Source organism: Aphelocoma coerulescens, chromosome 5 (assembly GCF_041296385.1).
Source record: "Aphelocoma coerulescens isolate FSJ_1873_10779 chromosome 5, UR_Acoe_1.0, whole genome shotgun sequence".
NCBI lineage: Eukaryota > Metazoa > Chordata > Aves > Passeriformes > Corvidae > Aphelocoma > Aphelocoma coerulescens.
Window position 1 is genome coordinate 3,286,979 of NC_091019.1, and position 26,441 is coordinate 3,313,419.

The 26,441-nt window shown below is 41.5% G+C and overlaps 1 protein-coding gene across 1 annotated transcript in view; it reads left to right on the forward strand.

Moving 5' to 3' along the window:
- Positions 1–26,441, forward strand: part of SHANK2 (SH3 and multiple ankyrin repeat domains 2) — a 266,104-nt gene that overhangs the window by 147,321 nt on the left and 92,342 nt on the right. The window contains exons 16-17 of the mRNA XM_069016388.1: positions 7,447–7,529; positions 9,192–9,316. Coding sequence (XP_068872489.1) covers positions 7,447–7,529; positions 9,192–9,316 — 208 coding nt within the window. The remainder of the gene's footprint in view (positions 1–7,446; positions 7,530–9,191; positions 9,317–26,441) is intronic.

Consider the following 26,441-nt stretch of genomic DNA (forward strand, 5'->3'; position numbering starts at 1 on the left):
TCGTATCAGCAATGAATATTAATATTTTCACAGTCCAGGCTCACACTGCTCAAACGCTTGATATTTAAAACTGAAAATTGCTGGTAAGTGTCAGCTGCAAGTGGAGCGTGCTGGAGCCCCAAATATTCCTGTGCTAGGTGGAACAATATGTGTGAAGGGGTTTGAAGGACTCTGGGCTATAAAACTCTGCTGTTCCATACCACAAGGACTCCTGCCTGCATGCTCCATGTCTGGTTTTTACTTTGTCATGTGTGGTGTTTGAAGTGACTGTTCATTTTTAAAATAGGGATGAAATTCATTAATACAGGGAAATGAAGCTTTTATTTTTTAAGCTCATTTTGCCACTCTCCTCACCCCCAATGATTTTTTTGTTTTCTCCCTACCAACGCAGATGTGAAAGAATAATAACATTTCTCTTTAAAAAGGCTAAAATACTTGTTTTGTTATGTGTGTGTGTATAAATATACCCATATATGGATTTCAATATATCCATACATATGGTGCACATATACCCTCTACATATATTTGCTTAAGATTATGAACTTAATACCAACTTTTTTATTCCCTTCATATCCTATCCTGAGGTTCCTCCATAATATAGAATCAGAGTTTACTGGATGATTTCCATTTCCAGAAAATTGTTTGACTTCCTGCTTTGCTGTATCAATATTTTGCTTGAGTTGAAGTTTCAGCAACATAAGGTGGAAACAGAGAAAAAACCCACAAGTACCATTAGCCAGATCAATAGATTTGAAATGTATTACTTTAGATTGGCTACTCCCTTCTCCTACACACCCCAAAATATAACATTAAATGTAATTAAAAGCTGAATAAAAGAATGTGGACTGAGGGGGAGAGAGAGAGGAAGTTTCTCCTCGGTTCTACATAAAGAAATTGTGCAACTACTTTGTACTTCTGTTGTGAAATTTAATATTTCTCTTTTAAAACCTGTATTTTTTGGTAAAGGTTTATAGCATAAACCCATCAAAGTGTACAACATTGTTACTCTCTTTAAGATAGGTTGCTTCTTTGTAATGATGGTTAATTTTTTGGGTACCTCTGCTGATCACAGGCTGGAAGAAGCAGCACCATCTTTCTGCCTTCCTGATTCTTCCAGGATCACTTCATAGCTGGTATTAGTGTGGGTTTGGGGACTTAGTGAAGAACTGTTCTTTTTTCTCCCAGGGTATCAAGTATTCAAAACCCAATACAGATGGCTTGATTCCTTGTTTAGAAGTGTGAATGAAACACCTTTTTTAGGTGGAAGATGTGATGTGCCCTGTCAGGTTTTACTGGAGTCTGTGATTCCCTCACTGTGGAGTACAGGTCCGGAACTGGAGAATATCTGAATGTCTTTTAAAACAGCCATGGTTTGACATATCCCTCTTTCATCAGCAGATTTCAAAGCAAAATCTGCAGCCTTGCTGTTGCCATGATCAAAGAGCTCCACGAGATGTTTACTAACTCTGGAGAAACAGCAGTGGTACAGGAGATTGGAAAGACAAATATATGAATATGGGGAGCTTAGAGGAGGATTGCTGGAGCATCCTTTCTTGTTTTCCTATTCCTTTACCTGGCCTGAACGTAGCCAGCTGAGGAAGACACAGCTATGCCAAGTTTACCAAGGAGAAATGAGACCTTTCTGTTGCAATTTGAAACTGTTTGCCACAATTTATAAAGCCAGAGAGGAAAACAGTGCAAGCAGGGGTAATGGTGATCTTGTCTGTCTTCTCTGGGTTGTTTTGTTTGAGTGCCAGCTGTGCCAGTCAGGCACTGGCACACAACCAGCAACTGTCTGTGCCAGTAAAGATTCTCTTCTTGGATTCCTGTGAGAGTACCCGTGAGGCTGAGATCCATGGGTAGTACGAAGCATTTGATTCCATGCTGCACTCCCATATGCAGCCCTGATTCTCCAATTTATTTTTTTATAATGGGATAGCAGAGTGACTTGGAGAAGTTTTAGTTCAGTGTGGTTCTGTTCATCCCTTCTCTGTCATATTTTAATTGGACTTGTATCTTCAGCTGCCTAGTAAGGAATTTATCAATTTAAAATTTACTGTTCTCCAGTATTCCTATTCCCATGATGGGTTCTGTCTGCCCTGAGTAGAGTGCTGAGGTACTTACCCATCTATTTGGGAATATTTTCTTCCTCCCAAACACATCTTGCTATAAACTTCCAGATAAACACATGTTCTAAAGGAAAACCATTTAGACTTGCCATATATGACATTAGGATTGCTCAGCTGTACAGAGTAAGCCAACCTCAACCACTGTGGGATTCCAGGATTCCATGAAGGGAGAGGTCACTGTGGGCTTGAATTTATGGCTGGCTACATGCCACTGTTTCTGTTTGGGTTGCCAGTGGGTTTTTTAGGGGCAATCTGTGTATTTTCCTCTCTGCTGTGCACAGAACCCACTCGCTGCTGAAGCTGCTGCCTCTGGAGCAAGTGACTGCTGCTGTGCCTGATACAGGAGAGCTGTGAGAGCTCTTCTGTGAGACCTAAAAGTGGATGATCGATGCCTGGGAAACTTGAGCAATCACAGACAGAGTCTTCATTAATCTTGAAGGCCTTAATTACTAGGATTAGCCAATTTTCCTGAAGTCATTAGAGTAGTTGACTATAAATTGTAAGGTTGACCCCTTCCAGCAGTAACAGGAAATGTTTTCCCACTGAAAGTTTGCTACATCCTACAATAAGGCTTGCTGTAGACATAATTTCCATTTTTTGTGGTATCAGGACACGTTACCTCCCGAAAAGAGGGAGAGAATATTTTTGATATGTCTTTAACAGGGACTGACTGTTGGATAATGCACAAGGGGCTCCTCCTCTTGAACAGATTTCCCAAATGCCCTTCTCTGGCTTGAGCATAACCACTATAAATTGGCCATCTTCTCCTGAAAGGAATTAGTGTGACTGCTTCCAGACGTTGGATATAAATTTATGGAATGATTTAGATATCGTTTTATTGCACCTGGCAGAGCACTTGATTCTTCTAGGATGCATCTAGCTGTGAACTCAGTAGATCTTTCCAAAAGATTGCCATTGCAAGAGTGCTGAGGAGAGGAAAAAGGGCTAATGAAGAGATGGAGATTTACTTGGCCAACTGAAAGGAGTGAACCCGGAGAGAGCCACTTCTCACTTGAGGGGAGAGCAAGTCCTGACTGGAGGGCTCGTGGGCTCAGGGGCTACTGGAGCTGAGAAGGTTGGGTTACGTTTCTAGGGGATGCATGACTGCAGAGAATCAGGAAAATAATTCCTTTTAAATTCATTTTTTTCCTCTGCCTTGGGGAGACACTGACAATATACCAAACAGCCACTTTTCTTTCCAGATAATGGTGATAATTTTCAGTGGAGTGTCCTCTAAGTGCTGGTTTTCAGATCGAAATCAGCAATGAAACACTTGAAACAAACTTGCCCAAACACATCCTGTAGTCCTGATAGTCTCCACCTCTGTAATTTAGTATTTTAACTTGTGGGATAAGTCCTGCCTTAAGATAGGGTGTAATTATCCCCAATGAGAACAGGAAGCCAGGTTTCATGGACCTGCCTCCAGCAGGAACCCGCACTCCAACCTTTATTTTCTTCATACAAGTCTTTATGACAGACTTGATGTTTCTCCTTCCTTCCTCAAATGTTATCCTAATGGGCTGGTAGCAAAGCAGAAATTCCTGCTGTTTTGAAAAGCCCACACAAATGATGGTTGTTATGTGGAATGGTGCTGAGTTCAAAACTCACGTCTGTCTGACCATGGGCAAACCCTTGCATTTCCCTTTCTCCATTGGTAAGTGTAAAATTATGGAAGTTGTAACAGCTCTGCACAATTCCTGAGCCTTAAGTTGTTAAGGAAGCTACATGAGCTGATGAACAAGTATGTTTGCTAATATTTACTGCTTGAGTAAAGCAGAGCTTTAGACTGACTGTTATTTTGGCCTGAAGTTTTTATGATTGTGCTCCACACAGATCTATCCTGCACTTGATAGGATGCCTTTTGCATTTCACTTTGCCTGCAATGAATCTTGGCCTTCCACAGCCCAAAGTCAAAGCAGTGTGTGCCCTATTTAAGTAATGAGCTATTGATTTTAGAATTATTCCTTTTATTACCATCATATGGAACTGGTCATATTCTGAGGACTCCTCTCTGAACTGGAAGCTGTTTAATTTTGGTTTGGGATGGGAGATGGACAGAAATGGACTTCAGGGATTTTACCTATTGAAATTTAGCATATCACAGATAACAGAGACTGTCTGGCCTCACACAAAGCTCTGCATTGTGCTGAAAGAGCTTGGAAAGAAATTCCTCTTCTTGCTTGAGCTCAGGCCTCTGAGCAGGCTCCTCACGTAATGTCACCTTCATTTGTCACTGGTTGCTGCACCCTGTGTTCTGCTGCTGAATATTTACAACACCTCCAGGATCAAAGAGACGCTGCCAAGAAAGCTCATGGGGAGAAATTTTGACCTACTTTTACATTTGGCACCACTTTGCCTGCTAGGAACAGGTGGACTGGGAACAGACCTTTGGTGGAGGGTCCACCCTGACTGGCACAGAGAACCCTGGCGTGGCAAAGCAAGCAAAAAGCGGCATTGCAAACAGTCAGAGGTTAAACTCTCCCCCTCTTCTGCCCCCTTGTCTTGGGAATGCAAACTCTCCTGGGAGAAAGGCTGTGGAGGTTGCAAGTTCAGTTCATTTTTGTGTGTGCCTGTTGGTCTTCCACCTTTTCCTGCTGCTGGTTCTTTGCTCTGCAGCACTGGGGGGTGCGTGGAGAATCAATTTGCTTTCTGTGGTCGCTTGAACAAGTTTAAGCTACTCAAGCCATAGGATTATTGCAGGTTCCCTACTCCTAGGGAACATAAATGAGAAGAAATGCTACACATCTGATTTTTTCAAGCCTACGTTTTTACTTTCCAGGCTGTGATGCTGTTTTCTTTATGGCTGCAACTGTGTATTAGAAAGCTGTATTGTCAAAGAGTAGAGATCAGTTTGTGTGTTTTCTCACCAAAAATCATGCTGTGCTTCCCCTTGCCTTCCCTCTCACCTCTCCCCTGCATGTAAAACTCAAAACTTTGTAAAATGTTGTAAAATGTGAAATTGTAAAATGTTGGCAACTTGGTATCCCCACTTTCAGTACATGAACTGAAGTATAAACCTGGGTAGTTTATGGAATAGGTGTGCTGGACACGAGAAGAAAATCACAGGTGGCTTTTAGACCTTTAATCTGTACATTAGGATGAAGTGAGCATGACTTGACAATGCCCACCCATTTCATTAGCTGGCTCTGGAAGGACCCTGGATGCCTGTTTTTTTTGGGGAGTGTAGACCAGGTGAATTGATCCTGAGTTTGCTGAGCTGATAAACTTCTGAATTCTGTATGGAAATGAACTGACACTGGAGTGGGATTTGGGGAGGGGACATGAGGGGGTTCTTTGAAGCAAACTCTTGCTGTGATTAGGATCTCAGGAGCTGCCTTCTAACCTCTCAGAAGTTGCCTTCTAACCTCTATTAAGCTATTGAGTGCTTACAAGGAAACTTGACAGGAATGGGTTTTGTTAATTTGACCAAGTATTAAGAAAAAAACCCCACTATTGGTTCTTCAGTGGGTAAGTACAGGGACCCACCTTGAGAACGTGGTGGTGAAATGAGGGAAATCAGCCAAGGCACTGGCAGCTTCTAGAACATCAGGATGTTGATGGAGAGCTTCAGTGGGCTCTGAGAGTTGCATATTCCATCCCACCCCGATATCCCTGAGCAGGAAGGTGTTGGGCTTTCTCAAGCAGCAGAAGTTTTTCAATTGTAAGAACAGGAAATGTCTGAATGACGCAGTGAATAACCATAAATTGAGAGATACCAAAGCTGTTGGTGCTGATGGAGACCATCTCTGGCCCACAGAGTCACCTCTGTGGCAGTTTGAGTTCATGTGTGGTGTTAAACACTCTGCAGTTTGGAAGACAACCTTACCTCATCGCTTCAGCAGCCATGGGAAGTTTCATCCCGCAGAGTTGGAAAGGCGCCAAAAGGATGGTCTGTGATGCACGAGAAATCTGGAGTTTGGAGGCTGTCCATTGGTGTCCCGAGATCATCATCCCTCGCTTTGTTCAGGGCTTTAAATAAAAAGGTCACAGCAGTGTCCCTTTCTTTAGTTTCCTCCTCCCCCTGGGGGTTATTAACAGCCCTGAGGCAGATCCAGTCTCTCCTTGCACTCACTGCTTTGGGGACTGGATTCTGCACGAGACCAGTGGGAACCGAAGCTGGCTAGTAAAAAATTAAGGAAAGCAAACTTGCCCACACTCCTTTCTATCTGAACTAGTTCTGTAGGTATTTTAGAGCAGCTTAGTTTGCAGTGCTGACAATTCATGAACTTAACCCCTGCAACTCGTGCTGTGCAATGCTTTGGTACCTAAAGGAGCATCCCAATTTTTTTTTTTCTTTTTCTTTTCTTTTTTTTTTTTTTCTGAGCTTATTTTTAGTAACTTCATGTTTAATGAAAGGTATTAAACAACTTAAGGCTTTTACAGATCGTTCCCTGTGTCTGAAAGGTCCCATTTTAATGTGCATTTTGTGCGTTTTCTTCATCTACCTTCTACTTTTATCTCAGCCAATGACAGTGAGATTCCTAAGGCTACTTTCTCTTTAAGGGAATACTGCTTACATAAATAGTCCTTTACACCATCTCCTTGTTTTATAATATTAATTGTTTATCAGGAGACAGGAAATATTCCTTAGAAAATGTGTTTTCCTGCTTGTGCATGCCTTGTTACTATTTCAATTATGCAGATTCTTGATGCTGTGGAAATTTGTGCTTGATGACGCCAAGGCAGCTGCACGTTGTTAGCATTGTAGGCTGTCAGATGATCATGTGGGATTCTTGCAGCATGCAACATTCAATAGGATTGAAAAAGGGCTTTTGATGCAAGGCATAGCTTTCAGAATATATTTGTGCCTTTTAGTTAGATAATAGAAAATCATAATTTATTATCTTTAAATTTAAAATGCTGCCTCATTTTTCTTCTGGTTGGTTTCATTTTGGCTTCACTAGAAGATGCATCTGGTACATCCACGATTGAGGAGTTTATTAATGATACTGTCGTTCAGTTCACTTACTTTTTTTCCTTTTAGAGTCCTAGCTAGCCCACAGATTACATGATCACATGTTCATCCAGTCATTCATATAGAACACAAACCACCATGCATGATTTCTTCTTCTTTCTTTTTCCTCTCTGCCTTTTTTACTCCTTTTAAGTTGCTTTGTCATGTTCTCTTTTACCATCCAGCTTAGTCTTTGTCTTCCCCTCGCTGCTATTTGTTCTATATTTTCCCATGCTTGGTTACTGCAATATTATTTGATTAACGGGCTGTGATGATGATGAACCTGCACACTGGAGGAGCAGCTACTACAGTGGTGATGAAGGGATGTAATAATGGTCGCTATCCTCGGAATTCTCTCTACAGTGACTGCATAATAGAAGAAAAGGCAGTGGTCCTGCAGAAAAAAGACAATGAAGGATTTGGATTTGTGCTCAGAGGGGCAAAAGGTATGTGCTTCTGTGTGTGTGTGTGTGTGTGTGTGTGTGTGTGTGAGTGTGTGTGTGTGTGATGTGCAGTGGCATGAAGAAATTTATACATCTCGGAATATAAGCAGGAATTATTCTTGGTGCACTTGGTTGCTAGACAACAGGATTCTCTGTGTGCTATACTACTCCGATGGATTTCGGTGGCTTCTCTCCGAAGCAGTTTGCATTTTTACATAGGAGAAGCACTGCATAATCGTTCTGGGGGGAGAAAGTTTTGCCTGTATTTTTCTCGTGCCGGTGGATGTAGTACCTTGCCGTTAATCTGTTCTGTTGTGCAGTTTACTTAACTGTGGGAAACCTGCTTTCCTCATAAAAACTGCTGCTTTATTTCAAATGCCAGCCCGATTAAATAGGGCTGCAAACAGGAGTAGGCAAGAGAGGGATGTTTTGTTTAAAATAGGGTGGATCTTTCTGCAAGGTGACATTGGTGCAGTTTTAGTATGAAAATACGACCTTTTTTTGTATCTTCAGAAGCTGCACGTATGTTGCATGGCCTGTAGTGTGCTCATTTTTAAAGCTGTTCATGTGTTAAGCTGCATGGTCCTTCTCTGTAGGCTAAAATCTATCACGGTGGCATTCCTAAGAGTTAAAAAAGGCATTCTATTTAATGATTTGCTTTTTAACTTTCAGTGCAGTTTGTTCCCTTAGTATTTTAAAAAAGAATATATATCTATGATGGTATGCCCCATCTCTTGCTCCCCCTCATTTCACATGGGTTCTCCCTTGCCTTGCTTGAGCATGAAAATTATTCCATGTCTTCATTCTTGGGACATGGCTTTTGCTCTCCCCGCTCCCCACCCCTAAACCCAAACCGGTGCCACCGCGGATCTGCAGGGCTGGAAAAGCTTTGCCAGTTTTAGCCAAATGAAATGTTTGGAGTTGAAGCAGGAAAGCCAAAGGCACTGCCTGATCTCTGAGCACTGGTGGGGGTTATCAGTGCTTCGAGCAGGGCTCACTCCCTCGCTGGGAGCCCAACAGTTTCCCCGAGCTTTCCTCCGTAGCAGCGGGGGCACCTCAGGTGAAAGACCCAAGGACTTTCCTGCCCGTGTGTGTACGTGACACAGAGGGACAGGCAGGGCTGTCACAGGGCCAGCTGTGCCTCCTGTCCTTAAAAGTGATTTCTTCTGGTCTCTTCTTTGTTATGCACATCTAAATTTAGGAGGGGAAAAAAAAAATTTCTGGTTGATCTTTTTCATCCTTTGCCACCCACCCTACCCCCCTAGTTTGGCCAGATGCTCTCTCCTGGCTACAGCACATAAATCATTTTTAGGTGGATGTTGCCAGTTACAGCATTCTGCCAGGCACACAAAAGGCTTACTCAAGCCAATACCAAATATCCTGGAATATCAGAACCCAACTATTGCCTGGTGCAGCTTGATTTGGTTTGTGTCAGGAAAGGAGTAGGTATTTTCCCCTCTGGAAGGAAGACCTGTGGATTGCTATTGCAGAGGGATTGCACTCTGTCCCCAGCATCCTGATCTCCCGTGAGGCACATCCCTCTCACTTCCAGCACCCACCATTTTTTAACCCTAAATTGGAATGGCCAATGATAGGCCTGTAGTCAAGTGGTAATTGCAAGCACTCCATAACTTTCTTTTTTTAATGTGGTATTTATTTTTAAAGCTGACACACCAATTGAAGAATTCACCCCAACTCCAGCCTTTCCTGCTTTGCAGTACTTGGAATCTGTGGATGAAGGGGGAGTAGCATGGCAAGCTGGCCTGAGAACTGGAGACTTTTTGATCGAGGTAGGAGATCCTGAAATTTGATTCTCAGTGCTCTGTTGGGGAAAGAGTGGTGTTCCCGTTGGAGGATTGACTCTGGAAAAAAGTGTGGGATGCCTCTGAGCAGCAAGTTCAGTGGGCTAACACCAGTAATGTGCTTCACTTGATCAGTTTAAAACTTCATGCAGCATTCAGGAAAGCAGTGACAGAGAACAATGGTCAGGCTGGCTGGGAATTTTCTGGTGGTTTTTTTTGTCCTTTGGGAATACACTGTCAGAGATATTTGAGAGGTTGTAGTTGAGTTATTGAAATTTAGATGAATTTCAGTATTTATTGTAGGCTATCAGTTCTGGTTTCTTCTATAAGTTTTCGGGGAGTAACCGAAATGAATGACTTTTTATGCAACTGTTTCTGCACTCAGAAATATCTGTGGTCTAGTGGTGTTTAGTAACCATGGAGAATAAAGCAAATTACTTTGGCTTGAAATTGAATTTTTCCAACACTACACTGTAAATACAAAAAAAAAAAAAAAAAAAAAAGCAATGGATGTTATTGCAGTATAAATTACTTTATAAAAAGGGTATATTTAAATACTCTGTTTGTTCATGCCAAAAATACCTTCGTGTTTGATATTTTGGAGGATTTTTTGTTGGTATTTTAGGTTTTGTTTGAATAGTTGGTTCTCCTTTTGAGTGTTGCTGGGCAGTTTGCAGCAAAATCATGATTTGAGATTTTTCTTCCTCTTTCCTCCACAACCTTCTCACAACCAACAAAGGGATGCTGTGGTTCTGTGAAACTGGGTATTGAAAATAGGTCTTTTGGGATGGATTGACCAAGCCTTGTCCTTAAGATCTATTGATTTTAAATTATTTGATGTGCTCTTCTTCAGGCTCATGTATGATTTGGTAAAATACTTCCCGGTGTTACAACGTTTATTTCTGCAGAGGTGGCTTTTGCATGCGGGAGAGGGTACAACACGCAGCTTTTTTTGGAGTGTGCCTTGAACTCCCATGGTGATTGAATTTAAATAGTTGCACCACTTCCTCACAGTGTAGCCGTGAAAGAACAGGCTTTGCAGGCTTCTAAAGTAAATAGATGTGCATTTTTATCTCTGTCTTCAAGCACATTTCCCTCGCTGTTTGTTTACTTAAGAAGAAGCGTTTAGCAGAGCGTTAAAGACCAGCTTACAAATGGAACTGCCTCGTTCCCTGGGCAGGGATCCTTCCAAAGCTCTCCTTATTCCTCTTAGGTGGGGTTTTGAAACAAGGATGTCTTTTTAGAGGTTGGTTTCTCCTTAGGCTTTTAATCCATGGCAAGTATGAGGAGTCTGTACTGGCAGGTTGCACAGATAGAATTGATGGTGAACAATGTGCAGTTTAATTCACTATGGAATGAAAAATATGCCCATGGATTTTTTTAAGATCTCTGAAGGGATGGAAGAAGTCTGGGTAACTGATTCTGCACAAAGCTTTACTGGTTTTTTGGCAAATGAGAGAAGAATTATAATTAATTGTCTAGACAATTTACTCCTGGCCCTAGCTTAGAAGAGCAGCTAAACATGCACATACATTGCTGAATCAGGAGGACGTTAATCCATACTCCAGCATATTTGTAATTAATTCTGAAAGAAGCCATTATTACATGCAAATCAAATCCATTTCTGTGTAATTTATGTTCATCGGGGTTACTCTGCTCTGAATTTTGCAACTTAATTAAGAGGATATGATAATCCTGAGAAATGACAACTTGGCTGTTGCAGGAGACTTTTCTGTTGGAGAAAGGCAGGGCTTTTTTCTGTTTCATGGCCAACATGCAGTGCACAGCCCTGGCTGGCTGGAGAAAGCCATCTTTAGAGATATTTACAGTGAGGCAAAAGATTGTTGAAATTGGAGTCCACCTGCACTTCTAGGAATGCCACACTACTTTAGCTTTTATGCTGAACGAGAAGATTTAAATTTCCATGGCAGCAAGTGGTTGTCAGCCCTGGAGTAGTCAGCCTGCCTTGCTGCTAAATGATTTCTCCCGTGACTCTGAAGTTTATGCCTCTGTGTGTAAGCACCACCTCAACCATTTGTAAGCCATATGAGGCATTTATCATAAATGTCACATGAATAATAAAAGAGTTAATGGGCAACCAAGATCCTAATTAGTGCCATTTATAACACTCGAGGAAGGCGCCGGGTGTCAGGGAAGGGAGAGTCCGGTTCAGCAGGGGGCAAAATGAGAGGCAGAGCAGATGTTTCATTCTTGCCTGAGGAGGTTTGGTGGCTTGGGGTCGTGGAGATGAGGGGAACCTCACCCTGGAAAGACAGGTTTGACAGGGAGATAGGTCCTGTCTTTGGAGAGCACAAGGGTAGGAGAAGAGAGGGCATCATTTCTTCATGTACAGTTATGGTCTGGAATCTTCTGAAGGAGGTAAAACTTCGATATCAGCTATGAAACATTATTATAATTCATGATTGGAGTTGATATATGTGGAGCAGAACAAATAAAAGATATGAACAAAATAGGAAGAAAAGGTGCTGTCTTACTCCAGCAGATAAATGGAGTAGGGATTACCTGGAGCAGCTGGCATTGTATCATATGACTGAGTTTTTATCAAGTGTGCAGTTCCTGATTTGTCCAACCTGTACGACTAATTTTAACATGAGACTTCAGAGATGAACATTACACTTGCCCTTGGAAACAGTGCTCACAGAGTCTCCATGGAAATTTCTCACAGCATGTGGTTTGTCTCCTCCTTGCTTCAAGCCCAGCCGTGGTTTTTGTCATAAAAATTGTAAAGTGTGTAGTGGCTTTCCGGGGTGGAGCACAGGGCGAGTGTACTGGAAAAGTGCAGGAGTAGTTTTAGAGCTGAAGGAGTGAGGCTGTCAATAGATGTGGATTTCCATAAACAATTCAACAGATGCCAGTTCAATGTGATTTTTTTTCTTAGCTTTGATGAACAATCAGAAAACAAGGATTTGGTTGTTATAACTGAGATTTTCCAGCATGCCCTATGTGTTATTTTTAACTATTTTAGTTGATGTTTTCTTGAATCTTGATATCAGCCTGATTAAAAAGATAGAAGTAAAGCAACATATTAGGCCAAGTGCTAGAAATTGCAGTCTCCATTAGAAAGGGGTTAAAAAATTCCAACCATCACTAATTCTTTTGTAGATCATTGATAACTCATCAGTGACTGGATTTCTATACTATAAGTGCTCAGCTTTGTAAAAATTCAGAGAGTTCTGCCTTGAAACATGACTTCAAGAATTCTGGAAGGCGGGGTTGTGTTGGAGATTTGCCTTGATGACATAAACAAATCTAACCATCTTTGAGTAAAGAAATCCATTAAACTGGAAGGCCTATTTTACCTCAGAATATGTTTTTTTGGAGGGTTTAGTGTGGTGAGATATAGATTGTCTTTTAAAATGAACCCCCAGTGGATTATTAACTATTTGTTCTTGTTGTCCCCATGAGTGTGCAGCTGTTCTGCAGGTGTTGCCTGATGGGGCCCGTGGGGATTTTTCCTGTCACACAAACAATAATGTTACAATATCAATACTCAGAAAGACGAGTTAATTCTGCAATATTTTACCAGAACAATGCATTTGTTCTCTAAATGAGGCTTTGCAGTTTGCATTATTGTGCCATAAAATCTCTTATTTTTCCAGATAAATTGAAATGTTATTGTCTTCGGAATAGCATGGCTGCTTATTTACATTCCAGTTAAAATGTAAACTAGATAGACCTGGTGAATTATTCATTTAAAAAATAAAACCAAAAGGGAAAAATTCAAGGTTTAATTTGAGGATCAAAACCAGAGATGGTAATAGAAGAAATTTCATCATTTTGCTGCAGAACTCTTCAGTTGGTGCTTGTACTAAAACGTGCAAAATATCTGTAATATAACTGCCTGTATTTCTTCATCCTCTAAAGCTTTTACAATTTACTAGTACAAACTTTTCTTTAACTGGTTTTGAGTGGAAAATAAACATTTTATTACAGACAGCATTATTTTGTCATTGTATTAAAGATATTTGTCCTCTACTGCATGTAAGAAGTAGCAATAAGCATTTAGGGAGACATCTATAAAATATCTGAAATATTAAAAAAAACCCCAAAGACCCCACCTTCATACACAAATAACTTTAGATTGATATTTACCAATAGGTTACTGGTTTTATTCCAGTAAGCACTTTATACAAACTTGAAAACTGCTGTGGGAAGCAAACTTTGAACTTTATTGTTGTAGCTTAGACTCTGATAATTATGAATATTTTTAGCAATGTGATGCCTTACATTGGTATTCAAAGGCTGGGCGAATGAGTGGTTTTACAAAGCCAGCTATTACTGATTCCAATCCTTTTAGCAATAGAGAAACCTTCTCATCCTTTGATAATCTTTGTTAATTACCCTGTGGCTGCATTTTATTTCTGGTGTGAACTTCGCTCACTTCCACCACCAGATGCAAATCTAAATTTATTTTTTTCTTGAGCAGGCTCATGGGGACCATGACATTTTTTTTTGCTCTTGGAGATAAGTGGAGGCTTTGTTAATGGCTTTGTGTGAACAGGGATTCTCACGTTGCAGATGAAAGTTTGCTCATCTCCTCCCAGCAGTGTGGACACCAGCTCCATGCAGTGCTTCAGAAGAGTGCTGTGTGTAGGAGGAAGAAAGCAAACCCAACGTTCTCACTACATTTCTGAGGGCTGGATTTAGCTCTCACACTTAGGCCTTTTTGGGGCACCAGCAGGGTCAGGTCCACGTTAGTTCAGTGTCTTGCAGGAGGGTTTTTGTTGCCAGCTTGGCTGCTGCTCCTGCCCTGCCAGGGAGCCTCCCCTTTGGCAGCAGAACAGCCAGGCTGGGAGCTGCTCTGTTCCTAGACAGCACCAACTTTGGGTTTGGATCAACTCTACAAACCTCTTTTTAATGATGAGGGGTTTGCCAAAGCTGCACTGCAGTGTCTGAGCTTCGAGAGAGCGTGTTCCAGGCTTGGAACTGGATGGTCTTTGGTTCCTTCCAGCACAAACCATTCAGGGATTTCTTACATATCTATACACAGCACCAGTCTGGGCACCACTGTTTTTAAATCTGTATATTTAATTGACACATAGTTTGATCTAACCAACCATTAGAGGAGAAAGCTTATTTCTGTCAACCAGTTACTCATCACCCTGTTGGTGACACTGGTAAATTATGTCTGCTAAGCACCAGCAAGTCCCTGACTGCTTAAAATGCAGGCTCTCAGAGTGCAAAGAAAACTTTCTTCCTGTTTTGCTTTTGGAATTCTCCTGCTCAAGTGTAGCTACAGATGTACTGGAGGGTTGGGACAATGGGCTCTTGGAAAAAGAGCAGCTGTGGTACAAGTGTTGAAGAGCCTGGTGTATCTGTGCAGCATCTGACCGAGGGAATTGATTTTTCACTTGATGGAGAAGTGTTTTACTTTCTTTCCACTTAAACTCAGTGACTGAGGGTTTGGATTTATTTTTTTTTTTCTTAATTTATGTTTTTAGTGGATGGTGGCAGCGGAATGAAATTACTGAGCCCTCAGAGTGCTTTGGATGTGCACAAACCCACTGTACATGACTGTTTCTGATTGTTCTTTTTATCTGTTTCTCACATGTATCCTCTAACCCGTAGGAAGTGATGGTGTTCCAAATGCGCCAGTGTGAGCATAAAAAAGAGGAACAAATCTTGGTTGATTTTTAAAATACATTATTAAGACTGTTACCTTTTTGACATAGATGGAAATGGGCAGACAAAAGAGAATTTGGTTCTTAGAAGAGCTCAGTTATTCCCACATAAGCAAATTATATGCTTTAAAATAAGACTGAGGAGCAGAGAAGAATGAAAGCCCTTTGCTTTCCAGGCTGTGAGCAGAACTGGGAATAATTTTCCTTTAGCCTTGACTCTCCATGAGGTGTATATTAGGCTTCTCATTCCCCAGAATTTAACAAGTAGCTCTTTGAAACTCTGAGCTGATTTTTCTGCTTCTCTGAGAGGAGGATTTGCAAGGAATTGTGATGATAATGGCAGCACCAGCCAGAATTAGCTCTGTGTCCATTCAGTTCTCCATTTTCAGTTTTAAGGCATTTTGGCCTGGATGCCACAGTATTTTAGGAGAATTTCCTGAGGTTCCTCTCCTGAGGGATTCTGCCAAATCTCGTGGGACTGCATGTGGAGATATCCACGGGGAGCCTTCTGGCTCCTAGTGAGTATGAAAACCACTATTTCCCCGAACTCCTACTACAAAATCCTCTAAAAATAGCAAGGTTGTATAATGTTAAGCTACTTAGTATCAGTAGTCAGTTCTTGGCCACCTAGAAGCCATGCAGTGGCATCCAGCCACCTTGGCCATCCCAGGATTCACATAAAGCCCAGCTATGGACAATCGTCACTCGTGCAAAAATCTGTTCCTCCTCTCTTCAAATAACACAGCAATAGTGCATCTCTTCCATTTCCCACTCTCAGGTGCTGGGGTTAAGTATTAAAACTAACACCAAATAAATAAATGCCTTTTTTGTGGCGTGGTTGGGCAATTACCACAAGACATTCTATTAAAATTAATTTCCCCAAAGCCTGTTGGCTTTTTTTAGTCTCTGGATACTATGGAAACCTGGTTGCTGGAATGGAGCTATATGAAAAACACTACTTGTGCCTGGTATTTTAGGGGAGAGAATACCATGTCTTTTGATTGCAGGATGTTGCTACAAACCTGCAAAACTGCAGGTGAGGGAAAGCAGATGAGTTGTTTCAAATGGTGGAGAATGAACTGGCAAACTCCTATTGCTGATGGTAGAACTAATCTAAAAATCTGGAATTTTTCCTTCTTTCTTTTTTCCCTTTTTTCCTTTTTCTGGGGGAGGTGCAAGCATCTTACAAGCAGGAGAAATACTATCACGGGGAGTTACATGTGTGTGTACATGGTTTCTTCATTTATTTATGGACAGTTTTCTTTTTCCTCTTCTGAGACTGGCAATCAATTTGTGTGACACTGAAATGCTCAGTTCATCTGCTGGTTGTGTTTCATGAACCACAAGTCTGTGCAGAGGTTAAAAGGAAGGTTATGAACATCTGATCATCGTATGCTTCGTGAGCAGTAACATTCCCCTCTCTCCCTATCCCAGAAATTCAAATTTTCCTAAAAAATACCTTCACTCATGGACCTCTATTAGGCAAATATATCTATAGTATTATCTCCAAATCTGAAAAAGCAAATGAGAACTCTGCAGGTGGACATGTACTGTATTTATTTAGGGTTTTTTGGTAGGATTTCCTCAGTGTCATCCTCTTTTAACCTTTACTATGGAATGAGGTTCCTAAACTGTTCTCGAGGTTTCAGAGGGGTTAAATAAATCCCTCCACGTTGGTACACACAGCAGGCTCCCCACTGCTCGTGTGTGGGTGCTAAGAACTACAGAAACACTTGATTTAAGGAAATTCGGAACTTTTGGGTCTGATCTAGCAGAAGCTCTGCATTCCTTTGGTTATTATTCCTTTAATATTCAATCTCTAGCATGTGTCTTCTACAGAAGAGTGGGTTCAGATTTAATCCATTAATTGCTTAAGAAAAGCAGGAGGAGGCTTCCTTCCCCATTGCTATTCTCCTCAGAAGCTGGCTGATGGTAAATACATGGGAATATTCAGTGTTGGAGTTATGCTAACCTTGATCCCAATAAATGGTGACCATCCCACTCAGAGCTGCTGTGCTCCTCTGAAATGACTGTGCAACTCTGCAGGACACCACTGAGGGAGAAGGTGGCTTTCCAAGGAATCCCTGCCTTGTTTAGTTCCTCTGCCTTCAAAGCATTTCCCGTGGCTTGTGACTGGGGGGCTCAGCAAATTCATCTAATAAGCAAATTGAAGTGTACTTTAAATCAATCAGATTAGAAATAACATTTTACATCCTGTTGTGCCGCTGATAGGAATCTTCAGAGACTCTTGTATACAACAATGAAGGAAAATAATAATCCTTCATCTCTACCTCATTTTTGCCTCATATATTCTGGCAGCTGTTTGGGGAGCTGGATTTGTTGTTCTCATCTTGTGGCACAAAGTTTTCACTTGTTAGGAAAACATCATTTCTCTGTAGTCAAAACAGGATCTCCTGTGTTGTCTTCATGGCCAAGTGGTGGCTCCTCTGTTTTTGGGTTCTGGATGTGGCTGGACTTAAAGGTCTCTGAGTGCTTTGCTGATCAGAGCACTGGGAATTGTCCTAGCAAAATACATGGAAGTTTCTCGAGGATGGGTATATAGGATGCTAGGATAAGAGTAAGTAGCTAAGTGTTCCTTTATTAGCTGATGAAGAGAAAATCTGAAAGCAAAGAAATACATAAAAAGAAGTCATGGAAGAGTTTATTTGCAGCCTGGTACAAAAAGGGTTGGTTCTGGACAAAAACCATACAAAAATCTAGAAGGCAGATACCAAAGTCTTGTGCTGATTATGTTGTAGTTTATTAAAAAAAAATACAAGCAGCAAAATCAAAGAATCCTTTTTTCATCTCACCACATCAATCTCCCCAGTATTTTTTATTGCAATTTCTTCTTCCAGAGCTGTTCTCCAAACAGCTGCTATTGTTTTTAATGGACCCAACCTGTGGCTTTTCAGCACCAGATAGATTTGTGAGAGGCCGTGCTCATTGCTGACAGGCTTGGGAGTTGTTAACTGCATCTGGTGTATTTATTTACACTGGGGGTGATTATGGCTCACTTCAACTGCTAAATTAAAGAGAGAATTGTTTTTAAATGACCAGCAAAACATCCACTGTAATAACTCTGTAAAAGTTTCTTGGGTTTTTATATCTAAATATGCCCTATTGACTGTGCCTGTTTTTGGAGCTGGCTTGTGCAAAACCAGATAGATTGGGGATGGAATTGAAGATGGGTTTTTGCCTGGGAGTAGCTCTTTGGTCCCCATAATTCCCTGTGCATTTTTAGAATAGTTTGGAGATATTTAATAGAAATCAAGTGCACACCTAAAAAACTGGTGAGACCTGATGCTTGCCTTTGGCAGCTCCAAAGGTAAAGAAACTTGCCCATGCCCTGACTGGCAGCAAATAATGCAAAATTGGGCAACTGCTGCCATTTTAAGGCCGTGATGGCCTTTGTCATCTTCTCCCAAGGAACAGGACAAGAGAAAATGGCCTCAAGGTGGACCAGGGGAGGTTTAGATTGGATATTAGGCAAACCATCTGCCCAGAAAGAAGGGCCTGGAACAGACAGACTGCCCAGGGCAGTGGTGAAGCCATCGTTCCTGGAGGGATTTAAAAGCCTTGTGGATGTGGCACTTGGGGACATGGGTCAGTGGTGGCCTTGGCAGTGCTGGGTTGGTGGTTGGACTCAGTCATTTTTGAGGGTTTTTCCAACCAAAACCATTGTCTGTTTCTATCCTGGGAAAGAAGTTGGGAGAACTTGCAGGGTTTTAGGGCTCTGAGAGGCCCATGGTGGATAAATCCTCTGATGGCTGCAGGTGGTGGCTGGATGCTCTCTGAACTATTCAAATGCACCTAAAGCAGCTACATTAAATCTTGTCATTCAGGCACTGACTTTTTTCTTGTCCTTTTTCAGGGCAGATTGAAATGAAAGTTAGATTCATTTTGGCTAGATTAGCATCTGTGAATGTTAATATCCACTGTCACTGGAATAGAAGGATTGTATGGATAGATTTTTCTGTCTCTGATGGGATTATGTAGTTAGTAAATTCTTGTCTTTAACCTCAGAAAACAGGGAAGGGTTTGGAATATAAAAATGGGAACTGGTACGATATTTGACACTGTTGTAAGACTCACCAAGAATAAGTTTTCCACACAGGAATATTGTCACCTTCCTAACATTACAGAGGAATTTTTAATGGGTGAAATTCCTCCTTCATTTGCATACTAACCCAGATCTACTTGCTAGATTACTCTTGAAGCTTCAGCTTGACTCTCTGAATATTAAAAAAAAAAAAGATATTTTAAGTAGTCTGTTTTGCTGCTTTTAATGTACAAATGAATTTCATTAATCCAATTTACATATTTCTAAAGACCTTTTGATGTAGTAAGATGCAAAAGTTGTTTATTTTTAATTTTTTTTTTTTTTTTTAGTGATGATCTTATATGCAAAAATGCTGCTGCCAGGCAGTTTTCCACCCAGAGAGTTTTAACAGTTATTCATAATCAGCATCAGATCAGTGACATGACAGCAGTTTTTGGGAGATCTATGACCCATTCTACACATTAACTTTCAAATTGCCAAGATTGTGCAAATCCACATTTTAGAAAATTCTAATTCTTATTTATTTGTCTCCATGGGAAAATATATGGGGTTTGTTGATTTTTGCTTTTGGTCTTTGTTTTATTGTTTTGGTTTTGGTTTTTTTTTCCCCTTCTAATATCTCAATTGCATCATATTCTATAGACAAGAAACATTATTTTCCCTACTTTGGATTTTGGTTTCCAGTCCATAGGGATCTGAATAAAGAAATGCTGCCTTCAATAAAATATGCCACGTTTGCACAGCAACTTCTTTATTGTTCTGCAGTAATGTCTTTGGGAGAAGTGTCTCTTTTGAATTATTATTTTAATTAGTTTTGATTCACATTGGTTCCTGTTCTCTCCCATGCACACAGAGAACTCTCTCACCACAAAGTTTGCTCTGAAAACTGCCCCGTTACAATGACAGGCATTAAAAAATCACTTTGTCTGTAGTTGTGGGAAGGCTCCTGCCTGCCTGGTCCTTCATATCCTGAATATCAAATGAGTTCTTTAGTCTGGAGACTTGAGAATTTGCTTGATGTGGAGTTTGGAGTGATGTGTGCAAGCTCAGGCTCAGTAGCCCATTCCCAAAGGATGCTCCTGCTCTCTGCAAGCCCCATCTGCTTCTAGCACCAGAAGGGGTTGATTTTATTTGATGCTTTCAGTATAGATAATCTGTATTTACAAGGTTGTGTAAGATCCAGTCTCACTGCCCCCTGCTCATCTTTGACAAGTTAAACCTTGAGTGTTTCACTCTGATTTGGAGCAAGACCCCCCAAGTAGTGGATGAGCTGCTATCAGACAGGCAGAGAGACCAAAACCAGATAAAATGTAATCCCAGCATACTTCTCTTCTTTTGTCAGTCTTCTTGCTAGTGAGAAAAAAAAAATGAAAAAGGAACACCCTTACAAATGTAATCCCAAAAGTTGAAAGAGATGGGGAGAAAACAAGAAAATGGGAAAAAAAGTGATTACATATGGGGTTTTTTTCTGTCAGCCTACTGAGACATTTTGATCCAATGGTTTAACAGACTGTGAGGTGTTTGTGATGCAGAATAAAGCTTCAAGATATCAATCTGAGGATCAACTTTGTATTTGCAAGTTAACAGCTTTGCTGAATGGCTCTGTTGGGATTTTAGGATATATTAGGAGTGGTTGAAGGAAGAAGGTTATACTTAGACTTGGAATTACAGAGCCTCATTTAAAATGTAATGTTTACTAAACTTACTGTGCAATGTAGAAAATGCACAACAACTTATTTGCAGAAGGAATAAAGACTAAGGGCTGTCCAAACCCAAATAAAATAGTAATTTTTTTCTTCAAAATATTTGTAGATATGATTCCTTTCTTAAGGACTCCAGACCACAGCTGGGCACTAAACAAGGTCCTGGTTAGCCCAAGTTAGGGGCACGAGTGCTCAGAAGACACTCCGGGCAGGAACATAAGTTGAGCTGGATAAATCCAGTCCATGTGTTTCCACATAAATACCAGTAGGAAGGTAATGGCAGTACATGTTTTGGAAAATTAAACATTTGGAAATTGTCAGATTTATGGCTTTGTATCAAGGCACTGAATCACCCAGAGATTATCAGCAGTAAAATATGTGAATAAGGCTGGTAACATATTGTCTGCCTGTGGAAAAAAGCATAAATCCAGCACTTTCTAACATCTGGGAAGCCTGGGCAATCGTTAAAAAATTATTTTGGTTCCCTAAATTCCTCACTTTTGGAAGAATTCTTAAAAAGGCGAAACCATTGATCGTATCTGGGGAACTCTCATTGTTCCATGTCTTGTCATCTTGATGTTAGTGCCAGCTGTCCCCTCGGAGTCCTCTGTCAGGGACTGGAGATACCCCTGTGATTCAAGCAGAGATGTCCAAATTTCAATCCCCCTAAATAAGCTTCAGAACCCAGTAACACTGAGAGAGCTGGTGTGGAACAACGAGAGTCCGGCTCCCTGAAGTGCTGTCACGTTTTCCAGGCATTCCCAGGGCTGTGTGGTCCGGAGAGATCCCTTTTCCCTGAGCATTCCTAATAGCAGTGGTAGCCTGAGCTGGATGTAGCTGCCTCAGCCACCATATGTATCCATCTCTTCAGGCTGTTCATGTTTTGTGGCAGCTTTGGCAGCCTGCCGGGATTTTTCTGAGTAATGCAAGTGGTGGAGAATAATAAGAATAATCCTGTTAACCCTTTGGTTTCTCAGCCAGCCAGGAGTGGGATTTGGGGAAACAGAGCCTCCCCTGCCCCCCTTTCCCTGTGCCCCTCCAAAAATGCACCAATGAGTACGTGTTAGGAAGCCAAATAGAGACAGGGATATGAATAATCTTCCTGAGGAGGTGAGAGTATAAAAAAGGAAAATGATATGATTCTCCCTCTGACAATTTTTTCTGGCAGTTTGAAAAATAAAAAGAGTGATTCGTTGTTTGCCCCTGTTCCCTTCACTCCCAAGGTCAGATAAGAATGGCAACCACGGTGGTTAATGCTGACAACCTTTCTCCATCCCTGTCTGGCTTTTACAAGGCAGAGATTTGCAGTGGCAGTATAATGCAGCACCATGAGCTTTTTTCCTTGGCTGAGGCAAAAGCTTCCCAAATTCTGCATGGAGGGATTTCCAGAGCACCAGAGGACACTAACCCTGCACCGAGAGCTGGGGGCTGGGGACAGCTGAGCTATGGTGACATTATTAAAATATTGGCAGCACATCACTGCCTTAGGGATAGGATGACTGCATTTTGATAAAGGCAGGGCAGAGCAAGGATGAATAACTGTTCTAATGCAGGGAAATGCACAAGAAAGGAGCAGCATGTGGGATTGAACTTCCAGGGAGATGAACAGAAGACCACAGATTTTCCTGACACTGCTGGTATGCAAATCAGCTCTACCACATTATGAGAATCTTCATCAGATTCCTGGTCTCCTGGAAGGTGTCCCTGCTCCAGTGGAAGTGTCTCCCTCATGGCAGGGGAGCTGGAACTAAATGACCTTTCAGATCCCTTCCATTCCATGATTCCATGATTCTTTGAGATCTCTGCACAGGCCCAGACAACTTTGCCCAATATCCTTTGGCTGAAAGTGCAGATTTTTTGCCAGGAAATGCCGACTTTAGGCTGAACTGCTGCTAACTGTGCTCAGTGTGGGAAAGGAAGGTCCCTGCTGCTGCTGTGCTGCCACCTGCCATGGCCTGTTGGGGATCAGTCCCTCGGTCCTTCACGTCCTCGGGCTGGTTAATGAGCTGCCCTGGGCTTCCTGCCTGGCAGCAAACAATGCCACTTCCCCAGCTCTGGAGTCACCAGTGACTGAAGCAGCACAATTATCAAATACTTGGCCTCGTTCCACAGCTGAAATAAAACAGCTGTGTTAAAATGTTGCAATCAAGTTCTTTCTCCGTTATATGACCTAATAAATTAACGGGTGGGAATTGGGCATTGGTGGCTCAGTTTGTCACTAAAATATCCTAATTCCATCAATGGTCTTTTGGATAAATTTCACTGAGTTTGCTTGGTCTGAAAAGAAACTTGGCTGCTCTATGGCATCTGTTCTAGGAGGACTGAGGTGGTGGTCTCTGGGATACAGAAAAGTAGCGAAAAAAATAGAAAATAATGAAATATTTCTGCGAAGAATTGGCTTCACAGAGAAGTGCTGCCTCATCAGTTTAGTGAGAGACACAGGTCAGCTCCTGAGAGCTCTCAAAATTCTCCTGGGTTGGTGTCCAAGGAGCTGGCTGGGTACACTTCATGTGGATCGATGGCTCTGCAGAAAGCCTAACCCAGCATGTGGCAGGACAACCCTTGCTACAACAAACTCAAGGGTGAAAAATGAAACAATTCCAGAGCAATACCTGGTTTGCAAAATTAAAACATTCTTCTGAATTAAGCTAAACAGCATTTTTCTTTGGCTCCTCAAGTATTTTTACTTGCTCTAAGACTGGAAATTTAGCATCCTTCTACACAGATTGGCCTGCCTTAGACACCTTTTAAAACAAAAGATATCTGAATGCTTTTTTTGCTTTTCTTCCTCATTTTTTGTCTATTAGGAGTGCAGCCACCAAAAAAAGGCAGTGTTTTTAAATGGCTTCCAAAGAACATCACTTAGAATTAGGAAGTCTTAGTTTAAAACTGGAAATGAGAACAAAGGAGAAGAGACTTTAAACCCTGCAGAGCTAAAACTCTGTTGTATGGCTCACCAAAATAGATCTCGAGGAAGAAGTAGCCAAAGGCATAAAAATCTGATGATAGATGTTTTTTTTTCAAATGTGCCCGAAATAGGGAGGTCTGCCAGAGGTCAGCAGACCTGGAGGATGATGGACCTTTAAAAGGCAGCACTGTTGAAAGAGAATGTTATAGATGGAAACCTCAGAGGGTTCTTAGTCATAGTCCAGCTATGGAGGAGCTTTGGATACGGCTGCATCCTCAGGCCACTGAGAGTAATGACCTGAGAACTGAATTAGGAATGTTCCCACAGCTGGAGAGCTGGTGCTGGTGTCAGAAAGATGAGAATTGCTAGAAAAGAGATTAAAAAACCCACCAGCCTCCTGGAGCTAAAATTTAGCACTTCATGATATGGTTCAGGGGCGTGGTGGTGTTCAGTCAAAGGCTGGACTTGATGGTCTTGGAGGTCTTTTCCAACCTTAGTGATTCCAAAGTGGGAAGTCGTGTTTTTGGAAGAAATTGGTGGTTGTATGAAGAACTGCCCTGGCAGACTCAGCTTTCATTTGGACAATGGGAAAGATGTGCTTGAAAGCCAGGTTATTGTGTAGTAGGAGAAAATTACCTCCTGGGATAAGAAATAAAGGGTAGAGATAAAGGGACTGATTTCAGAATACAGGGAAAAGGAGTGCAGTTTGTGAGGGCTGTGCTCTGTGAGCTGTCCTGTAAAATTTGTACAAAAATAATCAGGTATAGGAACTTAGGCATAATTCAGAACAGTAAAGCATTTGGAGCTTAACTAAAAGAGCAGTAGATGCCAATGTTGAGTATGTCAAAGGAAGTGTACCTGGGGAGGAATCACCCCAGGCACCAGGACGTGCTGGGGGCTGCCCAGCTGGGAAGCAGCTTTGCAGAGGACTCAGGGATCCTGGTGTTTCTGCTTTCTGTTCATTAAATGTATTTGTGCCTCTGTTTCATGGTTGGCTTAAAATACATGCATGCAAAGTGCAAAAGATGCCAGAAATGCTAAGGGACAGAAAGAGTGGCAGTGAATTAAAGTATTCGTGTTTCATGTCAGGTAGTTCTGACACACGGTCTAGATTCATATTCATAAGAGAGAAAAATGTATTTCATACGTCCTAATACTGAGCAAGAACAAAATGCAGCTACTAATTTGTAAACTTTTATGTCTTTTATTTATTGAGCCAGTGTGTGAAGTATTTCCTTTCTCCTGTTTAATGAAAATCTCCACATTTTTTTGTGCAACTCCAAAATTGCTGTGAACAAAATGCAACATGGGGAAATGATCAGTGCTGTTTCAGAAGGTTTAACTTTGGTATTAAACATGGATCATAAATGTATCAGTGAGGACAGAAACCTTCCTAAGTCATTCCCTCCTAAATACCTAAACTTCTGGATCTTCAAGAGCGAGGAGAGAGAGCCCTGAGCAGCCAGCAAGTACAAGACCCCCCTTGCCAGAGTATCACCAATCTGTGCCCGTGGTGCTATTTTACAGCTCCAGTTGACTTGTAACATGGCAACTGTCTCCAAGCAACTGTGAGAAATACCGGGATGTACAACCGGGATACAAAACCGGGATGTGCCACCGGGATACAGAGCCCGGCGGGGACAGGGATGGTCAGGCAGCCCTGCACCCCTTCCCACCCAGCCTTGGCTCCTGCCTCCTGCTGGAAAAGGCTCCAGCTGCCTTGAAGGTGGCCCTTTCCAGCAGGAAGCAGTTATCCCTGCAGGTGGGAGATGGGATTGGGCCATCAGCTGCCCACGTCAGTCATTTTGCCAAAATAACTCTTCATGTATTAATCGATTCAGCTCCCTCGTCTGTGCCAGTGGCACTTGGCAAAATGGTATTTTTGTGGCCAACTGACTCCAAACAAGCTCTCAAAACCAAAACAGAATAGCTGTAGATTTAATCTAATTCACTACAATCAATATGCAGCAAAGAAAGAAAATTTATGTGTTTAATATCATTTCTCCCCAGCTGCTTTATCAAATTGCAAAACTAGCAATATATGTAGGAAACGTCTTCTTTTAAAGGTAATAATGTGCATTTGCAGTCCTGGTCCTTCTGAGGAAGCTCATCATTTTGTTATTTGCTGTATTATGTTTCATTTAGGACCCATTCCAACCGTTGTAAAAGCTGCAGGAATGTAGCAATCCACTGCCACCAGTTTAATTCCAGCAGAATATCTGGAACCCTTTGTGGAAGGGAATTGTAATCTATGAAATACTTCTAACAAAAATCTAGTAACAAAAGAGGGTTTTTTCCCTTTATGGTGTAACTTTTGTAATCATTCGTGTGACTGTTGATTTGGGGTATTCCAATTTTGAAGAAGTGTTTTGAGATTAAAAGCTTGAGCCTTTTCTTAGGGGGAATGGAGACCTGGAAAGAGGGAAAAGGAAAGGAAAGCAGCAAACACGAGGTTGCTTTTTGGCTGTTAGTTTGCCGTTGTTTCTTTTCCACAGAAAGATTGTCAGGTTTGTGGGTGATGCTGGGACATGCACTGTAAGGTTTGCCTTGCTTTTCCTCATTTATTCCCTTTTTTTCTCTTCCTAAATTCTAAGCAGTCTGCAGCAAATGTGCTCTGTTAGTGACCACACATTAACAGCAGATGCCTCTCCTCCCGTTTTACAGATGCTTTACAGCACTGACACTCATCAGTGCTATTCAAACCAGAGGTACTGCTTTACTGATCTGAATAACTCAACCCAAAAACCTCCCTGAAACACGTTTAAATCACAGATTTAACTGCCTTCTCCAGCTGTAA